General features: G+C 51.6%; 2 protein-coding genes across 7 annotated transcripts in view; one reads left to right on the top strand and one right to left on the bottom strand.

Annotated features, from left to right (window-relative positions):
• Positions 1-518: 518 nt before the first annotated feature.
• Positions 519-3,942, bottom strand: LOC311426677 (uncharacterized protein). The gene is made up of 4 exons (XM_084503212.1): positions 3,828-3,942; positions 1,760-1,866; positions 1,545-1,618; positions 519-1,393 (listed from the first exon to the last, which is right to left on the bottom strand). The coding sequence occupies exons 1-4, from the start codon at positions 3,908-3,910 to the stop codon at positions 1,274-1,276; spliced, it is 384 nt and encodes a 127-aa protein (XP_084359338.1). The 5' UTR covers positions 3,911-3,942; the 3' UTR covers positions 519-1,273.
• Positions 2,099-19,049, top strand: part of LOC311426675 (E3 ubiquitin-protein ligase NEDD4-like) — a 141,958-nt gene continuing 125,007 nt past the window's right edge. For 4 of the 6 annotated variants that reach the window (XM_084503206.1, XM_084503205.1, XM_084503204.1 and 1 more), the window contains exon 1: positions 3,799-3,956. In XM_084503206.1, the coding sequence (XP_084359332.1) occupies positions 3,909-3,956 (48 nt within the window). In that variant the 5' untranslated portion in view covers positions 3,799-3,908. Of the gene's footprint in view, positions 2,455-3,798; positions 3,957-19,049 lie in introns of those variants that run through there. The other 2 variants (XM_084503210.1, XM_084503208.1) reach the window with 2 other exon arrangements.

Raw genomic sequence — 19,049 nt, 5'->3', positions numbered from 1 at the left:
ACGGGAAAAACAAGCAAACAAACAAACAAGACCACATTGGTAGAAGTAGTTTCTTGCATTTTCTTGCTCTACCACTCTCCAAAGTGGTCAGACTGATGGCGAAAAAATGGTCTGCGCTCAGTTATTTTTGTGGCTTTTTTTTTGCCTTATGAGGGAATTAAAAGCCTGTGGGCCCGTTTAGGAAAGCAGATAAAACATTTTCCTTTTTTTCTACATACAAGTATGTATGGGCATTATTCGGGTAATTAGTGTGAATAAAAGAATGGGGAGGCAAGAGCATAAGTACATTAAAGGGCCAAAAGAAAATTTTATATTTGTCTGTTTAATCAGTCCAGGGTACATTGCTGCTGGAGGATGTTATGAGGAAGCAGTCAGATAGATCTAGGAAAGGATTAGGCATTCATGTGAGCGGGGATAGCTGCTGTTACACCCATGAGGTTAAAGGACTTGGGAGGGACACAGCCCCTCAGCCCCAGGCCAGGAGCTGATGGCCAGCTGGAGCCAGGAGCCTCCTCTGCCTCCTCGGGGCAGTGCTGTGCATCTCCCTGAGGCTGCCCTGAGGGGTCAGAGCAGTCTCCAGCCTGACAAGACACCGGCCTGCCCTGGGACGTGCACCCCTCACCTTACGTCCTTCGGGACAGACCTACAAGTGCTGCATCCTCACTGCTCCCTACGACATCTGGCCTTACCCAGCTGCGTGAAGCTTAAATGTTGATAAGAATTGCCATCCGTAATATATATTTAATCTATTTTTACTCTGAGAATTTTAAATAATGAATGGATCTTTGTTATATAAAGAGGCCAGCTATAAATCATCTGAGCTGCACCTAGAGGCTTCTGATGTCTGCTTTCTCAAATGAATTACATCTCTTCAGGGCCATCTATCATTCTCAATAAAATTCCGCAGAGGAATTATGCTTGTAATCTTCATAAGCAAATAAACAAGTAATCTCCATCACAGATTTGATACTAAAGCTCTGCAATCCAATCAGGTTGATGTGGTAATGGCAGAGCACTAATTTTCTGCTCTGTCATCAGAGATCCTTTCATTCAGCTGTGTGTGTACGTATTTTTCCCTTGGGGAGGACCTGTTGATGGGAGAGCTATCTGATTTTACAAAAACACCGGTGTAAATGCTGGAACACGAGTGGAAAGACATCACCGTGGTTTCTGAGGCCAGCGGGTGGCCTGGTAGAGCACACGTGTCTGGATCACGTGCTGCAGGAAGGATTCGCATTCAGAGATGTCCACATATCATGGGCTTTGGGTCCCTTCACTGAATCACATCACCTATTTCCTCTCCATTCTGCCCTTCAGAAGTACAGCGCTCCTGACAGTCCAGCCAGGTTCTCAGTAGTTCCCAGTTCCAGCGAATGGCCTCAGCTGCTGATACCTGAAGACGGGGGCATGCAGAGAACTGCAATTAATTTACAAAACTGACTACAGAAAAGTATTTCAAGGAATCCTGAAATCAGAGGGTTTGAGAGCTCCAAGTGTCACACGTACTCTCCCAGAGCCAGCCCTTTAGATGATTCAGACATTACCTGCGCCTTGTGGTCAGAGCCCCAGGGACAGGGCAGGGCCTGCACAACAGCAAATGGGGCCGGGAGTTCCTCACCTAACGAGGAGAGAAGAAGTGGCCTTTGGGGAAAAAGCCTGGAGTGACTCATGCTCCTGCTCAGAGCCCCGAAGCTGTAATACAAAGAGCTAAAACAAGGTAGCCGAAGAGAAGGACACAATAAATGTCAGAGTAATAAACCTGGAATTTGTGGAGGATTTATCTTGGCATCAGAACTGTTGAATGAATCAGCTGCCCGGGTGTTCCCGTGGACCTGACAATTTGAGGGGACTCCTTCACAGATCCTCCTGGAAAGGGGAAACCAAAGCCCTTTTGGACCATGATGCCCAGGAAGACCCTGCCCAGAGGTGTCAGCATTAGCTGCATGCGATGGAGTTTATGGGCAGCAGACATTCGTGCGAGTACAAAGGCTAATGACTTCGCAGGCCATACTTTAACAGCCTGCCGATTTTGCTCGTGTGCACTGTTGTCTGGGCATAGGTCAAACCCTTCCTTCCCCAGGAAGAGCTTTTGTAAAGGCTGGAGGAAAATTTCTGGCTGACGGACTGCTTGTGGAATCTCTCCAAAAAAAGTATCTCCCGTTTCCCCTTCCCCTCGGCTCCCTGGAGCAGAACACAGGTGCGAGACGATGGCCGAGCACACAGAGGCAGTTAGCTGAAAGCTGCTCCAGAGGTTTCGCTTGCCAGTGGCCCTCCTACCCTTGGCTGTGAGAACACTGTAAAGGGAGAACAGTTACAGGCTGAACGCGATCTCTTTGTGTGAGTGACGGCCGGTTTCAGGGACTGCTGTCCCCCAGGTATTTGCCACATCCCTCCCGCTGGACGTCCCCAGCGCCACGCTCGAGTTTGCTGAACAGGAGAGGCGAGTGACGGGAGGTAAGCCAGGCTGCCGTGCTGGCACAGCTGGGACCTGACACATTCACACGAGGGCTGAGGGTTTTAGGTCGCGGTACCGCACCAGGCTGGGTGACAGCCCCCACTGCGGCCAGCCGTGCCCCGTGCTGCTGGGGGCTGCTGCAGGCCTCTCGTCTTGGGCAGCAGCTCGAGATTCCCCCCGTGCCGCTGGCTCCACGCAGCTTTCTTCCCGTGCTGTGTACTCTGATGTACAGAAATCGTAGCAGAAATCGGTTGTTGCCTTGTGCAAGCATAAATGTTCTGAGAACAGCCTCCACGTAAACCATAGCTCATTAGGCCCTACTTAAGTGCTAGCATCTTGCCAAAAGATAACAGACGGATAATAAAGGTGAGAGTAGCACGGGTGGGGCATGGCTGGCAGGGGACTACAGACAATTAAGGAAGGAGCAGAAATCAAATAAGGAAGTAATTTAGAGCCGAAGCGTGCCTTGATTTTGCTCAGAAGTAACCTAGCTCCCAATGCCCAGTGTTTGGCTTGCTGAGAGGACACGGATGGAAAGCGGACAGGGAACAGCAGCGAGGGGCCTGCGGGCGCTTTTTGCTGTTCTCTCGCAGATCCCGCGGTGCTCGTCATTTATTAGGGAAAAAACAAATAAATCAGAGCTGCGGGCCAGAGCCCAGGGCCCGCCGAGTCCCACCAAACCCCCAGCCCGGCAGGGAGCCCCCCGCCTGCACAGCGGGCCCCGCCCGGCCCGGCCCGGCGGCAGGAGCCCCCCGAGAGCCAGGGACCCCCCCAGGAACCAGGGACCCCCCCCGGGATCCAGGGGAGGCCCCCCCAGCCCCGGCCCCTCCGCCCCGGCCACCGCCGGGGGGCGCCCGCTCCCCGCTCCGGGGCTCGTTGTGGGGGGGCTATGGGGGGGGGGCGCTGCCGGGAGCCCCCCGCGGCCCGCGCCGCCCCCGCGCCTTTGTGCGGCCCCGGCCCCCGCCCCGCCGCGAATCGGCCCCGGCCCGGCCCGGCCCCGCCGCCCCCCCCCCGCAGCCGCCGCCGCCATTGGGCCCCCGCGGCCGCGTCCCCGCCCCACTGGGCCGCCGCCGGGGCTGCCCGGCGCGGGGCGGGGCGGGGCGGGGCGGGGCGGAGCGGGGGGGTCCCTGCGGCCCCGGCCCCAGCCCGGGCGGTGTCGGCGCGGTGCGGGCGGCCCCAGCGCCTCCCCCGAGCGGCGTCGCCCGGCACCGCCCCCGGCCCCTTCCCGCCGGCGCTCGGCTCCGCTGCCGCCTTCCGCCGCCCGCGGGCGAGCAGCAGCAGCGGGGGCAGCAGCAGGAGGAGGAGGAGGAGGAGGAGGAGGAGGAGGAGGAGGAGGAGGAGGAGGAAGGCGGCGGCTCCGGCTCCTCCTCACCTGGGCCGGGCCGGCGGAGCCCCCGGGGCACGGAGTGCGCGGAGCTGCGGCCGAGCGGGGCGCTCCCCCCGCGGCGGCTCCATGGCGACCGCGGCGGTGGAGCCGGTGTACGGGCTGTCCGAGGAGGAGGTGGGTCCGGCGCGGCCGCGGGGACGGGGACGGGGACGAACAGGGCCGGGGCCGGGGCTGGGGCCGGGGGGTGCCGCTGTCCCCCGGGGGGGGCCGCCCCCAGCCCCACCTGCGGGCACGGCCCGGCCGCGCGGGCCCCGGGCGAAGGTCGAGGGTCGGTCCGGGAGGGCGCCCCGGGAGCGGCCGGGAGGGCGGCACGGCACGGATCGGCTCGGTACGGCTCGATACAGCACAGCACGGCTCGGTACGGCTCGGCTCGGCCCGGCCCCGCCGCCGGCAGCACCCCCGGGCGGCGCCCCCCGGCAGGTGCGTGCGGAACAAAGGGCCGGGGCCGGGGCCGGGGGCTCCGTGCTCGGCAGCGGTGCGGGCCCGAGCCGGGAGCCCCGCTGCTGCCGTGCCGGGAGCCCTGGTGCCCGCCGGGCATCCCGCGGCCAGCTCGTGCTTTCCAGGAGGCGACACCGGGAGCTGTCACGGCGCCACCCAGCACGGGGGGCTGCCCGCCCGGCCTTTGTGCTGCGGGGGGACCGGGGCGTGCAGGAGCTGCCGGGCTGTTTCGTTTCCTCGTCCAGCCGAGCTGCTCCGAGGCTGGGCGGTTGTAGCGCTTCATCCCGATGGAAGGAAGGCTCCTTGCCTCGAGTGGGTGTTTCGTGCAGGGAGGGAGCTGGTTAGCGCGGCCGTTGTTGGTTTATAAAGCTGTGAGAGCAACCTGATTTAAGCGTTGTGTGTGTGCGAAGGTAGGGAGGAGAGGATGCATCACAAGAGGCTCTGGTGCTTGAGACAGCGAGCACGGAACTGGAGGACAATCTCTTCCCTCCCCAGTTTGTTTTTGTAAGCCTTCATGCAAGAACAAGTCTGCTTCAGCGCGGCCGTGGCTCCAGGAATCCCCAGAGCAGCTCATTCTGTCTGGTTTCCTCCCCCTCTTGGCCCCCGGTTCCCAGAGCCACCGGATCGGTGTCACCGATCCCCCAGATAACAGGGATCCGCCGCGGTGTGCTTGGTGTGCTCTGCGGCGTGCTGCCGGCCTGCTGGGGGGCTTCGGAGAGCCAGGCTGGGCTGGCTGCGCTGATGCGGAATCCCCAAGCAATTTGTAGGGGTTGTCGCGTTTATGGTTTGGGGTGTATTCGCAGGTTTTATCCTTCAGGAAAATGGAAACCCGTGGGCAAAGCTGCTGTGCTCCAAATAGGTGGCTGCGAACAGAGCACTTGAGTCTGGCGGCTGCTTTTGTTGTGTGTGTGCTCGCTGATACCTTTTGTCCCTGCCTCCTTCCCCGGCATGTGCTAGTGCTTGTGCAGAATGCTAAGGAGAAATGCACCGGGGGAGAAGGGCGCTGCGTGGAGGTGTGCAGCCTGTGCAGCTCCCAGGCGGATGGGATCTGAAGGGGGTGGGTGGGAGCCACTGCTGAGCGCCCTGTGTCCCAGGGTCGGGGCCTGGGCTGCCGCGTGGTGCTGCGGTACGGCCGTCCAGGTGGGGGGAGGCGTCGGGCCCTCGTCTGGAAAACAGCAGCTTACAGAAGGCGGCCTCTGGGCTCCCTGCCATGTCCCTCGGTGGTCCCACATCACGAAGGTAGCGGTGACCACAGAGGTCACCTGTCTCTTAGGGGCAGTGGGCTGATTGTAAGTTTTCCGTGCTGCTGTAGAATTGTGACCGTGCTGGACAGAACAGAGCAGCGGTAATCTGAAAATACGAGAAGAGACTGCAAATGGAAATAGGTGGAAGAAAGGGAAAAAGGGACAGGGTGAGGAAATGCACGGAGAACAGAGGCAGCACTGTGCAGCCTGATCGGCAGTGGCTTGCATACCCCACCTGGCTAAAGCATTGTCAGGGCTTGGGTAAGCACGAGGGGAAAGGAAAGCACCGAGGGAGAAGAATCTCCCTGGGGACCAGCCATAAGCTTCATAAATTAAACCTGGAGTGGTTGAGAAAGGCAGGAATGTTCTCAGTTCCGTTGTGTGTTGGCTTCAGGGGACCACAGCTTCCCATTAACATTGGCTTGGACTCGTGTCTGTTTGGTTTTGACAAGTAAAGTCTCTTTGCTAGTCTTGGAGGCCAGATCATGTACAGAGACACAGAGGCTATTAATTTTTCTTTATTGCTAGGCGTTTAGACACTCAGAGGTTTAGGGACTTAGTGAATTACAAATGACAAGCTGACCATTGCATTTGTCTCCTGACAGACTCCACTTTTCTTTAAACGGTGTCTTCCTAAAGCTGCATCCCTGGAAATGTGAATTGTACACAATTTTAGATTATCTCGGTGGTTAAAATTCCCTGTAAATCAGATTTGCTTCTCCAAATTTTTCATTCTGTGGGTGCCATGGCCCTGGCCCAGGCTGCCCAGAGAGGGGCTGGGGGCTCCTCGGGGAGGTCTCCAGCAGCCGCCAGGACGTAGGGCTCGGCACCCTGCTCGGGGGGCTGCTGGGCCAGCCGTTTGGGCAAGATGCCCCCCAGAGGTCCTGCTGCCAACCTCAGCCTCTGTGGCTCTGTGGAGCAGCATTCACGTGATCCACTGGAAGCTTAGGCGCCCTCACGCAGTCTTTAAACACCAGCATGTTTGAAAGTTGTGCTGCTTAGGAGCCGAAAATATTTTTGTTTCCGCATAGGGCACTGCCGCCTTTAACCTGAGCTGTGCGTGCATCGCCCACGCCTGGCGTGTGAGGCTGCTGCTGGCCGAGTGCTCCTGGTGTGGGCAATGGCAGGGCTGCAGAGCCGGGTGGGAGCTGGGCTGCGGGGAGCAGGGCGCGCAGCAGCACAAGGCACTGCAGCCATTCTCCCCAGCTTCAACTAAAGGAGTTCCCGAAACATTGAACACAAGATTAATCCCATGAACTTAATTCACTTTTTAGTCTTTAATTTTATCTGTAAAGAAGAAAGGAGATAATGTGTCCCTTAGGGAAATTTCTGGAGTCTGAACAGAACGTGGCCCAAGGTAACCTGAGGCTTGTCCAAGTGTTCCCTTCCCGCTGCTCACAGTGCCTGGGCAGAGGAAAAATTCCCAGCTTCTTGTACCATGTTTAGGTGAAGAAACATTGTGTCCTTAGAAAAAGATCCTTGAAAAAAAAAAACAACAGTATTTTTGCATTGCAACTGTTGCACTTGTTAAAGAGTTTTCATGCCGTATGTGTTTATCTGCCGTCTTCCTGCCTGTGTCTATTTCAAACTAAGGCAAAGAGTTCATGTGTGACTGTGCTCTCTCCAATTCCAACATTGCTCTGCTTTCGAGTTCAGTTTAACTTCTATGACTTTTGGTTGAATAAACTGAAATTAAGAACTTCCTGTAGAGATGATTTGTTTTGTCATGCGTTAGAAGTTGTGGAAGAGGAGCTTACTTGTGTGAAAATTATCCCGATGCGTGCGGTGGTTGCATATGCCTTACAATAAGTAGGCCTGGTTATAGGCAGTGCTGCTTAATCTCTTCTCATCCTTGTTCTCATGTACTGTATTGGGCACACTGAGGAATGAAGCCTGAAGAATTTCAGGATCTCAGGAGCCTCCTTGGCCCTCTGTTGAGACTAAAACCAACGAGGCATTGTTGTAGCACATTCGTATAAACACAGTTTTCAGCTGTGAAGGAAGCGCTGCCTCCACACGAGATGGGTTTCTTTAAAGTCTAGGTTTGCCTGTACTATCTAATATCAGGGTAAAAGACAAAGCTAAGGTTGGCCAAAATGATGCCATGGTGAAGTACAGTTTGGGCCACGGGGTGAGCAGCAAAAATGGCTGCAGCACAGTGGAGAAGCAGCCTCCTGGTGCGCACTGCTCCAGAATGAGGCACGTGGGAAGCTGGATTTTGTCTGGTCTTTGTGTTCCTGGTGGGTTTGTTGCTCTGCAGAGATCTCCCTTGGGGATTGGCTTTCCCCCCATACTTGAGTGTCCTGTTAGTGACACTCATCCATGTGTGTTGCAGCCCTGCCCCTGCAATGGGGCTACGAAGGCTTTGGAAGGAGGGGGTTACTGCGCTGGTTACCAATTAACTTGATTTATTACCGAGGAAGAAGGCTCAATGTTCTTCCCCACCTGACTCAATGACATAGCGGGGTTCAGTGGTGCTTGTCTCCACGTTGTGCTCTAAGCAAGCCACACAGTTTTGAAATAAGCGCAATGGTGAGTTGCTGGGGGAAAGCGTCCGTGTCCTAGAAGGTTGTAATTAGACTTAAGGTAATGTTTCCTGGTGTGTGCTACAACTGGCTGAGGATGCTCCCACTGCTCACCCTGCTTCAGCACTGTGGTTGTGCAGCTGGAGCTTTTTCGAGCTCGGGCTGTCAGCAGCGGGCCCCTGGAGGAGCAGGAGCGTGGCTTCAGGCTGTGTCGCCTGGCGGGGCAGTGCCCAGCCCTGGGGGGCAGCGGCAGGAGCAGTAGCACGGTTTGGTTCGGTTGGATGGCTCTAGTTCTGTGGGATGGCAGCACGCGTTGCTGAGGCCTGGGGCAAGCGGTGTGTGGGTGGCAGCAGGGCATTGTCCGGGGCTGCTGAGCCCCCAGCATGAAGCTGGGAGGTGAGTGAGCAGCACCAGGGCTGCCCCTGCCCCGTGCAGCATCTTGCAGCTCCCTCAGCTTGGGCCCAGAGCAGGATCAGAGGGAGCTCCCGAGGCACACTTGTAGTTAACACTGCTGTGGGTTTTCTGTGTGCGTCTGGGCTCCACAGTACAAAAGGGCTGTTAAGGTCCTGGAAAGCACCCAGAGGAGGGCAACAAGGCTGGCAGCAGGGCTGGAGGGCACTCCTGAGGAGAGGCAGAAGTCCCCTGGTCTGTCCGGGCTGGAGAAGAGGGGCCCTGAGGCGACCTCGAGGAGGGAAGTGCAGAGGCAGGTGCCAACCATGGGAATGGCACCAAACTGCCAGGGGAGGTTTAGGCTGGGCGTTAGGGAAATTTCCTTACCATGGGGGGGTCAAACACTGGCACTGGCTTCCCATTGAGGTGCTTAGTGCCCCGAGGCTGTCAGTGTTTGAGGCATTTGGACGGTGCCCCCATTAACATGCTGTAGTGTTTGGTTAGCCCTGAAGTGCTCAGGCAGCCGGACTGGGTGATCCGTGCAGCTCCCTTCCAACTGAACTGTTCTGTCTGGGAACACAGACTTCTTAAAAATAGAGGCCTGTTGTTTCTGCTCTGAATATTCTGGTTATATAAAAGCATAACTTTTTCATCAGCGTGAGGAAGGACCTCTTTTGGTCGCAGCAGAGGCGCAGCATCTAAGCAATAAGCGATTCAGAACAGGAACTTTTTTTTATTGACTTTGTAAATGGAAAAAACTCCTGAATTGGTTTTATAGATTCTAAGTGCATTGGCTTCCCAGAGATAGCATGTAAAACTTTAAATGATGATTAAAAAGTCCAGATGAGGTAGCATTTCATAATTGAAAGGCCTTGCATGTGTACTCACAGCAGCATAACAACAAAATTAATAGGTTGTGGTTCTCCATGGTAGGTCAATAGATTTGGGATTTTATAAAAGCTCGCATTTTAAGCTTGCTTTTAGGGACTTTTCAGCATATTTTGGCCATTCTTACTAATGCTAAGTACGTTCCTGGCTTTAATAACGCAAGATTGATGTACAGATGTTCAAGGTGGTTTGTGCTCACACCAGGGTCTGGGGGTGTGGAGCAATGTTAGCATGTGCGGTCAGGCCACCCCACTACGCTGAGCCCCATCACACCGTACTGCACCCCATCACTCCGCACCTCACCTCGCCCTGCCGGCGAGCCCTGTTGGCAGGGAGGGCCGAGCTGCTCGTGGCTGCCCTTGTTTTCCATCCCGGCGGTGGGGCTGGCCATTGGAGGGCACTGTGTCGTGCTGAATGTAAACCCAGCGCTGCCATGGGCTCGTGGACAGCTTGCTGCCATTTTGCTGGGGAGCGAAGAGGGGCTGGGAGCCCCGCAGCTGCTGAGGCTCGCTGGGCAGCGGGAGGCCTGCCTGCTGCAGCAGCCCTCTCAGTCCCACAGGCACAGCTTTTCTGGGAGCTGTGTCTGGTGAATATCTAATGGGATTCCTTTCTGTTTTGAAAATACAACCAGGCGTAATGTGAGTGCCAAGTGAACTTAGCTGTCAGGAGGGACGAAACTGAATATTTTAGGATGTTATGGGCTGAAAGAGTGCACTGCTGCAGCCTCTGGGTTGCAGCTGCATCTTCAGATGATGGGAGGTTCAATGGGCATAATACCCTTCCGAAGCCAAACGCAGCTTGTTATGCAAGGCAGGCCACCTCCACAGGTGCTGTGTGATCCCAGAGGCCTTGTCAGCGACTGTGGGACTTGGTGCTATTATCGTTATTCATTTGCTCTTGTGGGTAATGCTGCGTGAAGCCGAGTGAGGTGTCTGCCATGGGGGCTGCGTGAAGCAGCTGTGCGCTGGTGCTGCAAGAGCTACGGTAGGTGCAGCCTCTTCGGTGGCTAACTAGCGAGGTTCAATATGATTTGGCTGAGTCAGCCTGAACCGACAGCCTTTTTTAGTCCTAGGAGATTATATGGGGCCAAGACCTCTTGCTTAATTAAACTCTGTGGCATACGAACTGGGGCTTTTCTGGAAGCTGGAAATCTCTAGGCCTTTTAGTAACAGTGAGGGCTGGATTACTCCTAACAGCTTAGGTCAATAAAAAGCCAGATGCGATATCAGTGCAGCAGTGTCTCTATTTATTCAGTTTTGTAAATGCTGGTGTCAGTGAACAGAGAAAATCTCACTAATTTTCCTGAATGCCTTCATCTTTTACATTCTTTGCTACTTCCCATTAAAATGTTCGTTTTAATTGTGTTGAATAAGAGGGGATTTCTGTAGCAGAAAAAGAAATGCTACTAGGCAGCTCCATCCCTTTTAAAAAGAAATTAAGTGTAATCTTGTGCACACTGACTTTCAGTTAAGCTGGGTAAGCGTGTGAATGGCAGGCTGAATGACTCCTCCTGCGCCCCAGGAGAAAGGAATGCAGTTCTACTGCTGGTGTGCTCGACTCAGTTCAGCATTGGAGCTGCTGCCATTTCACTATTAAAGTCTGCACGGGGTTACACCTTCAGCTGGGTTTAGATCTGCAGCTTTCAGAAGTGCTTAACCCGCTGTCACGCCAACTTTTTCCAGCATGGGGTTCTTAGAAATAACTGCTGAGCTCCAAATGCTGGAGCGCTCTCTTCTCCTGCTCCCCTGTCTTTTCCTGTCCCCTCCCAAAAAGAAGGAAGAAAACCTTATGAAAGAGTTTGTTTTTGCACAAAAGATCAGGGATTTTCTAGTAATTCATTATAAAATAAGAGATGTGGTTAAATTGCACAGGCCTTAAATCCAACTGCAGCTAAAATAGTTTAAAAAACAGTCCAGAAACTTGACTCTTTAAATGTATTTTAAAAATCTCCGGATGATGTCTTGACTGGGCAACAAACTGTATATTTGTAATTGCATTTTTTTTTTCCTCCCTCCTTTCCTTTAACTTCAGTTCCTGTGTGCTGGCAGGATGTAGGTATTTGTCAGAATCCTGATTTCCAGGAATTAGCAACCTTGCATAATCAGAAGAAATATCTACAATTCTGAGAACGCTGGCAGGAATGGCTCCGTGAATGAGTTGTGCTTAGCTATTACGCTATAGTACCTTATTTTTGTGCCTAACTGCTTGGCTTAGGGTTGTTGTATTGGTGTCGTGCCAACTCGGGATAGGTTTTCTTTTTCTAATGCTGTTTATCCACTGCAGAATAACAGAACTGTGCAGAATGGTGCACAACCACGCTGTCATCTCTCCTTTGGTGGTTTCCAGTTTTGAATAATCCTGGCTTGAGGCTGGAAGTACGGTAATATAATTTGTGCTTGGGTTTAATTGAAAATAGTTCAAAGTCGTACTCTTTCTAAGCATCTTTGTGTGGACAGTTGTTACTGCAGACACATGCAGTACTGCCTTAGCTGGGAACAGCTCGGGGTCTGGCCTCTGCCCAGGGACACCAGGCTGAGATCATGGGAGCGCTGCTTCGGAGGTTTTGATGCCCACGTGCACGTCAGGTGGCCATCACAATTTCAATGGCACTGCTCTGTTCTGTTCCCCTACCCCTCTGGGGGAAGGACTGTGGTGGTGGTGAAGCTTTGCAGAGGGAGAAGCAGCATTTTACCTTCCAGCGATGAGGTGACCTGGAAGATAAACTAACAGCAAGGAGCAAGGTTTCTGGGGTACGTTCAGGGAAGGAGAGCCAAAGGATTTATTTCCATGCTCTGCTTGCAGTTCTCCACTGTCTGTCTATTTGGTTCCTCTGTTGTCAGCTTTTGGAGTAAAAATGTTTAACTTTCTCATCATTAAGAAATCAGAATGGGGACATTTCTTCCCATTCTCCCTATTCTTTTCTGCTGAACGCTAGCCAGGCTGTATTTCTTCCTCGGTTTTGGTGTGTCGATGTGAAATCTGGCATTATTGCTTCTGTTAAGCAGAAGTAGAGACATTTCACTCAAACTTTGTCTATTTGAACAATTGCCATCTTTTTCCAAAAAATGTATTGATCGATTAAAAAAAAATAATAATAAAATCTGCATGAAGATGAATAAAGCTGACTTCCTTCTATAAATGGGTGGCCTCACTTTCTTGGTTTTGACCCCAGAGAGGCAGATCCTGTGTCTGAAAGGTCCTTGAGCCCCAAGTCTCTGGAAGCCAGGAGGCTCCCTGCTTGGTGGCAGGGAGGTGACCGGGTGATCCCAACGTGCTGTGTGCCAAGTGGAAGAAGACAGTGTCCACAGGGTTTAGCATGGAAGGGAAGTGTCAGGTTTTGTGATGGGAAGGAAGAAACCAGGCTGAGGGCATGCGCGATGGACAAACCCAGGTACCTGGAAATGAAGCTGAATTGGCTGCTCCTGTAAGAGGCTCTGATCTGCTTCTTTCTCTTCTGGTGTTAAGCAATGCTGTATGGAGCAGCTGATATGAACCTACTGGATTTCCACTGCTGAGAGAGAGGGAGGCCCTGCTTTCTTGTTTTTGCCTCAGGCCCTTCCATGATCCAATACAAACTGCTAATTTGCAGTCAGCTGCCCATCTCCCTGCTGGGTTGGTGACCTGTGGCGGCTGCCAGAGATGATGAGAGAGGTAGGTGGGGGTGGAGGGTGTGTGTGAAGAGGTAGCAAGGCATCTGCAGTTTGGTGGCTGTGAGGTACCGAGCTGGCTCCCTGGGTCTCATGAATCCAGGCTTTGGCTGGAATCATGGCTGTGAAGTCTGCGGTAGGTTTGTTTAAAGACGTCTCATCTGCTGCCTTCTGGAAGTGTTAATGGACAAGCCACTTGGCAAAGTTTTTCTCCACTTAGCAAACAAGAGGAGAAAATACGGGCTTCTTGAGATTGCCTGTTACGATGTTTGTGGTGATGGGAGTGGTGGGAGGGACGCGTGATGTGCGGACAAAACCACGCGTCTGCTTGCTGCGTGGGGTGGGTTCGCCTGATTAACAAAGCCATAGGACTGCGGCTTTGGAAGCAGCAAGCAGCAGCATACTTCTTTGCTTAACCTCTGCTCTTCTTAGTGAGTTAATGTTTTATGTGTTATAAAATGGTAGCGCAGCCGTTGGCTGTAACTATCAGACCAAAAGAACTCAAAAATACTTGGTTTGGACACGTGTTGCTTTAGTGAACTGGGTGATAGCTGCAGACTGTATGAAATGCATGAGTGGTGTGTACGCAACTTCATTTTATAGTGGTGGTAAAGGTGTAGTTGTTTAAAGTCTCAATACTACAGGACACTCCTCCCTCTCCCTGACTTTGGGTACGTGTCTTTTTCCTTTCCTTTTTTTTTTTTTTTTTTTTCCTTTTTAAACCTGGACTTAGTGCTCAAGTGATCACATAGGTAGGTCAGTAGGTAGACACTTGGGGAGACAGCAAACTTCCCTGCATTTGCCCGAGACAGCTGACTCAGGAGAACAGGGAGGGAAGCTGAAAAGTGGCTGCTTCCCTGCTCACATTCATGTCATCAGGCATGATTTGGTTTTGGTGCGTGTAGGTAATGGTGCTCCGGGGTTGCTAGAAAATGGAAGGCAGCTTCAGATCTGTTGGACGGTGTTACTTCTCCTCTGCCCAAAGTTGCTTGAATGCTATACAGCAGCATTTGGTTAACTTAGAAATACTCAGTGCTAAGTATCTAGACCTTCTGGGGTGGTTTTCCGATTGCTTTTCGTTCCACTGAATACCAGAAATGAAGTCTTGTATTTATGCTTTTAAGAAGTGTCATAGTGCAATGCATTGCACTTCTGAGTAGGAAACTTTACTATTTTTAATGACTATGAATATATTTAAACCAGGCATAAACAGCCTCGGGATTGGGGAGGTACAGTTACTTACCTAAACCAGTGGAAAATTCTTTGCTCTCATCAACTTTAATGAATGGTAGCATTTTCCTTATTGTTAGGAGAGGCTGACCAACTATGACAAAAATAGTTGCTCTTGAGATGTGAATTATTATTATTTTGTATTAAAGGAGCAATTAGTAATATCTCATTGCTGCTTGAATGGAAAGGATGGGTGCCTTGTCTTTCCAGCGTCTCTATAAAAAAGTTGGCTTCTCGAAGTCAAGTAGGAAATACCAGATGTGATGCTGAAAGTTCACGTGGAAGTTCAGCCAGAAAAGGATGGGTGAATAATCCCTGTTCCGGCAGCTTTGGCCCGAGGAGGCACTTCTTGTTTCTGTTTCTTGTGTGAAGGAGCTTTGTGGTTTCCTTTTACCTTGCAGGGTAGGTTGGTCTGAACAGCACTGTGACACACCTGTGTCCTGATGGGATCCGTAGTGATGATTCACGTAGTGGTGACTCTGCGCAGTCCCTGAGCAGAGGCTTATGAGATAACCCCAGAAAGCAGCATGCCTCTTGTTTCCCGTGTTCTCCATTAGTAATCCTTCCCTACCTGAACCTCCTGGTCTCATGCAGCAGGAGGACTTCCATCTGATGCACTGTCACTTCCTTTGCTAGGCTTTATACAGGCTTTTTCCCACAGTTGTGACACTAATCCTCTTCTAACAGTAATGGTTGGTAAGAGGCTTGGTATGAAACAAACCCGGACATCATTATGGCATTAGCAGGCTGAGAATACTGCAGGTGCTTCTCTCATTAACGAGCTTCCTTCTGGACCTGCCTGTAACCTGCTGCTAGCTCAAAGTAGGCTTTCTGTGCTGTGTCATTGTAGCCTCACTGATGAGTAAGAGCTGCAGCACACACTTCGTGCAGCATTTTTTTCACCTTGCCAAAGAAATGTTCTGTATTTTACCTGCCACTTATGTCTCCGTGCATCTGTTCCTCTGTTTGTGGAGCAGTTCAGCACTGGAGCAGAGAGGTTGGAGCATCACTAGAGCTCTTCTAGACCCAACAGGACAAAATCCCAGGACAGCTGGTCAGAAGTCAGTGTTGCCCCTGCTTTGAACAGAGTTTTGACAGAGATATCTAGTCCAAACTATTTGGTAACTGAAGTCTCCAGAGCTGGTGAAGTAGTGTAGCAGGCCCCCAGTTCCTCAGAGTACATTTTTTCCCCTTTTTAGAATTCACTGTATTTTGGAAGCCTGTTGTGAGCCTCATTTGGTTTATTCCACAGATTAGCAGACAGCCTTGTATTGAGTAACCAAACCTTTCACAAAGGGCGTTATCCTGATAGTGCTGCCCTGTTCCTGCTTCTATCTTGGAGATACCTTCTTGTCCTGTGATCTCATTAGCATGCTGAAGAAACTCATACGTTTTTCTCCCCCGATTTGAGGACGTGACTTCATTGATGCCTAATTCAGCATAAGGCTGGGCTGCAGCCACCAGGGTGTTGGCTCTGCCTCTCCTGAATGTGGAGAAGGGGAGAAGTGGGTGCAGTGAGTACCACCCAGCAACTCCTTGTCCCGCGGGGCTCCACATTCGAGCCCTGTTTCCCTGTTTTCCGGGGTGTGTCTGCATCCTACAGTAGTACCAGATGGCACGTGGAGCGGTGCTGTAAAGTTTTGATTTGGTTTTACTAGTTTCTGTTGCGGTTTGAAAGACGAGACCAGGTTTGAGCAGGTCACAGGTGTTAATTACCTAGGAAGCCATTTGTCACCCTCTGCATCCATTGCTCTTAATGCGAGATCCTGGAGAGCCCCTCTTGGAGGCTGTCAAAGCCATGGGTCTTTCTTAACTGTTAATGAGCAGCCTCAAAATCCTCAGAATTTAAAAGCAAAATTTGTAGTTAATATTTTTTCATGTTTTGTGGAGCTCTTCCCATATCTTTTGACTACATGTGGAAGAAATTCACTTTTTCTTTAGAGTGTGTCCAGAATATGTGTTGGAACTGGTTCATCTTTTTAAGGCTTTCGGTCCTGATTTCAAGTCTTTGCATTTTGATTGATTAGCATCCCTATTAAAAAAGGAAATGCCTCTACGCTTGTTTGAATTGATTTAGCAAAAACCTGTATTGTTCTCTCATCCTGCTGACCATGTAAATTTGCCTTTAATCTGCTGTGTTACTGCCATGCAGTCTGATTATTATTTTTTTTTTTTTAAGGCTGGCCTATTCAGTTCTGAACCGCTTGTAGCTGCGTTCATCTTGCTGCATTTCCTTCTAGTAAGGGATTATTAGATGTAATTCGGCACAAGTAACCCGTGTGAGCATGTTCCCTGCCTCGCAGCCAACCATGAAGTGACTCAGTGACTGGGTGCTGCGTGTTCTTGCTCGTCTGTACCCTATGAGTGACAAAGGTTTTGTTTTGGATTCCTAAAACTTGCACAAGAGGCTGAGCCGCTAGCCCGTGCAGGAAAGCTGATGTGAAGGGAGTCTGAGAGCTGCAGTCTGCAATGGGTGTCACTGCACATTGTGATCGCTTTTCTTTTTTGGTATTTTATGATGTATACTTCAAAGACCAAAATCCCAGCCTTTGGGAAATAAAATCAAGGTTTTCAAACCTGTGCAACTCTGTAAGCTGCAACACACGTACGCTGGTAGCGTTCGATAACACAGGGACATGTTCCAAAGGCCCTGTGTGGCACTGTTGGCGTTGCTGTGGAAACCTGCATTTTAGCACTGGCTGGTTTCAGTGTTTAACGCTCAGCATCCTGATGTTTATGGAAGAGCTGAGACACTGCTGTGGCTGGAGGGTGAGTCCAGCTGGCCGGGGCTGTCACACCGCTGGCCCCGCAGCCTGGACCCGGCGTCGCACCGGCGCTGGATGTCTGGCCTGAGGTAACTCCCGAGGGTCAGATGTTCTCCAGGTGTGCCCTGGGGTTAGTTTTGCTTTCCAGGGTGCCCTCTGGTAATTTAATTCCCCTGGGTTGTTGAAGAATGGGACGGGGCCTGGAACCACCACTGGGTGCTCCCCCTCAGCCGTGCCCTGTCCACGGGGCTGCACCTGAGGGCCGAGCTGGTGACACCTCGGTGCTTCCCTTGCAGGAGCCTTCCCAAGACAGCAGTGTGGTTATCTCCAGTGGTAAGGACGGATCATTTGGGGAAGAAGTGATTCTGTTATGAACTGGTCTTGTGAACTTTTTGTTCTCCTCCCTGTAGCCTCGATATCTCTGAAAATCCAGGGCCTTTTTGTGGGAAAAGCCTTCTCCAGTTCTTATCTGGACTTCCTGAATTTTTCTTGCTTTGACATTCACATAAGTCATGTGCTCGCCTAGCAACAGCTTGGTTTTTTTTTTTTTTGGTTTGAGATGCTTTGTTTTTTTTTTCTTGCTGGATGTCATGATCTCGTCCTTGTTTTCTGGCAGCTGCCTGTTAAATCATTCACGTTCCTGGGACCAGCTCAGCTTGCCTTGTTCCTCACTTCTTCTAGGACCAGAATTTGCTCGGAGGTTGCAGAAACGGCTGACTCCTCTCCGTTTTGTGGGAAGCAGAAGTTGCTGTGATGTGCCAAGGAACTGTGTAAATGAAAGCAGTGCTTTACACCTGATGATTAATGCTCTCTCACCTTAACTGTGCCCTCTCACTCCCTTTCTCACCCAGCCCTGTGAGATACTGTGTTGACACCCTGGTATGTGCCTGTGTTTGTTTTGGCAGATGTTTTTGGGTGAAGTCTTGGCTTTGGAGATGAAATGTCTCCTCTCTAATCTTCTCACACCTTTAGTTGTGTTGCTCTGTGCCGGATGTTTGATGCGTTTTCCTTAATGTCTCAGATGGATGGTTTGTAGCTGCAGTTCAGTGACCGTGAGCCCTGCTGATCCGTGTGGTGACAGGCAGGCTGGAGTGCTTCAGCCGGAGCATCGCTGGGGAAGCGGCAGTTCCTCTCTGGGCAGCACTTCTGGGATCCTGTCTGTGTCCAGCTCGAGCCCCCCATGCTCAGGGCAGATGCTGATGAGGCAGAGCAAGTCGCATGGGTCATCAAGAAGGCTGGGGGAAGGAGCGCAGGGCATGCAGGAGGGGTGGCCCTGGTGGGTTTGCTTAGCATAGGGAGGAGAAGGCTAAGGGGGTGTGACTGCTGCCCACCTTGCAGCCAGCAGGGTAAGAGAACAGCAAGAGGAATTCCAGCTCAATAGAAGGACGGGCTGCCCCCGCCACCAGGTGGTTAAGGACAGGAGAGAGGCTTGGAGTGGCTGCAGAGCCTTCAGCACAGGAGGTGGGCAGAGCTGGGCTGGAGACGGCCCTAAGCAACCTGTGTTGATGCTGCCTGGTGTGGAGCTGGGGTTTGACTGATAATATCAAGGTATCCCCTTCTAATTTTTTTCTGATTCTAGTGATGTCTTTGTAGGAGCCGTGTGTGCTAATATGGTTCCCGTTTGTTTAGACTTCTTGCTAGATCATGGGTATTGAGGGTTTTATTGCTTGGTACTATTGCATTGATATACAAGGGCAATAAATCAGTGTGAATCCGCCAAGATTCTTAACTAAGAAATAATAAGCTAAAAAATATGACTATAGAGGGAAGGTTTCTGTAAAGCAAAAGAATAAACGCCAATTAATATATTTAAGATAAATAACATCTAGTTATTAAATGCTGAGTTGTTATGGAAGACTTGAGTCTTACCTGGCCTTTACGGTTAAGGTTTGGTGCATGCACATGAGGGCAGTTCTTGACTTCTGGTTTTCATGTCTGATCTCTGGTTGCAACCTCTGCTCTTTCTGTCTTAGACAAAGGCAGTATTCATCATCCTTTTCAGCAGAGGTTTAAGCCCCTCTCTGCGGTTAAACTGGCTATTAATGTCATGTTAGCCTCCAGTCTTATGTAGCTTAAAGAC

The sequence above is a fragment of the Aythya ferina genome, assembly GCF_964211825.1.
Source record: "Aythya ferina genome assembly, chromosome: Z".
In the NCBI taxonomy this organism is placed as follows: domain Eukaryota; kingdom Metazoa; phylum Chordata; class Aves; order Anseriformes; family Anatidae; genus Aythya; species Aythya ferina.
Note: the sequence above shows the minus strand (reverse complement) of the source record. Positions and strands in the feature narration are given on the sequence as shown.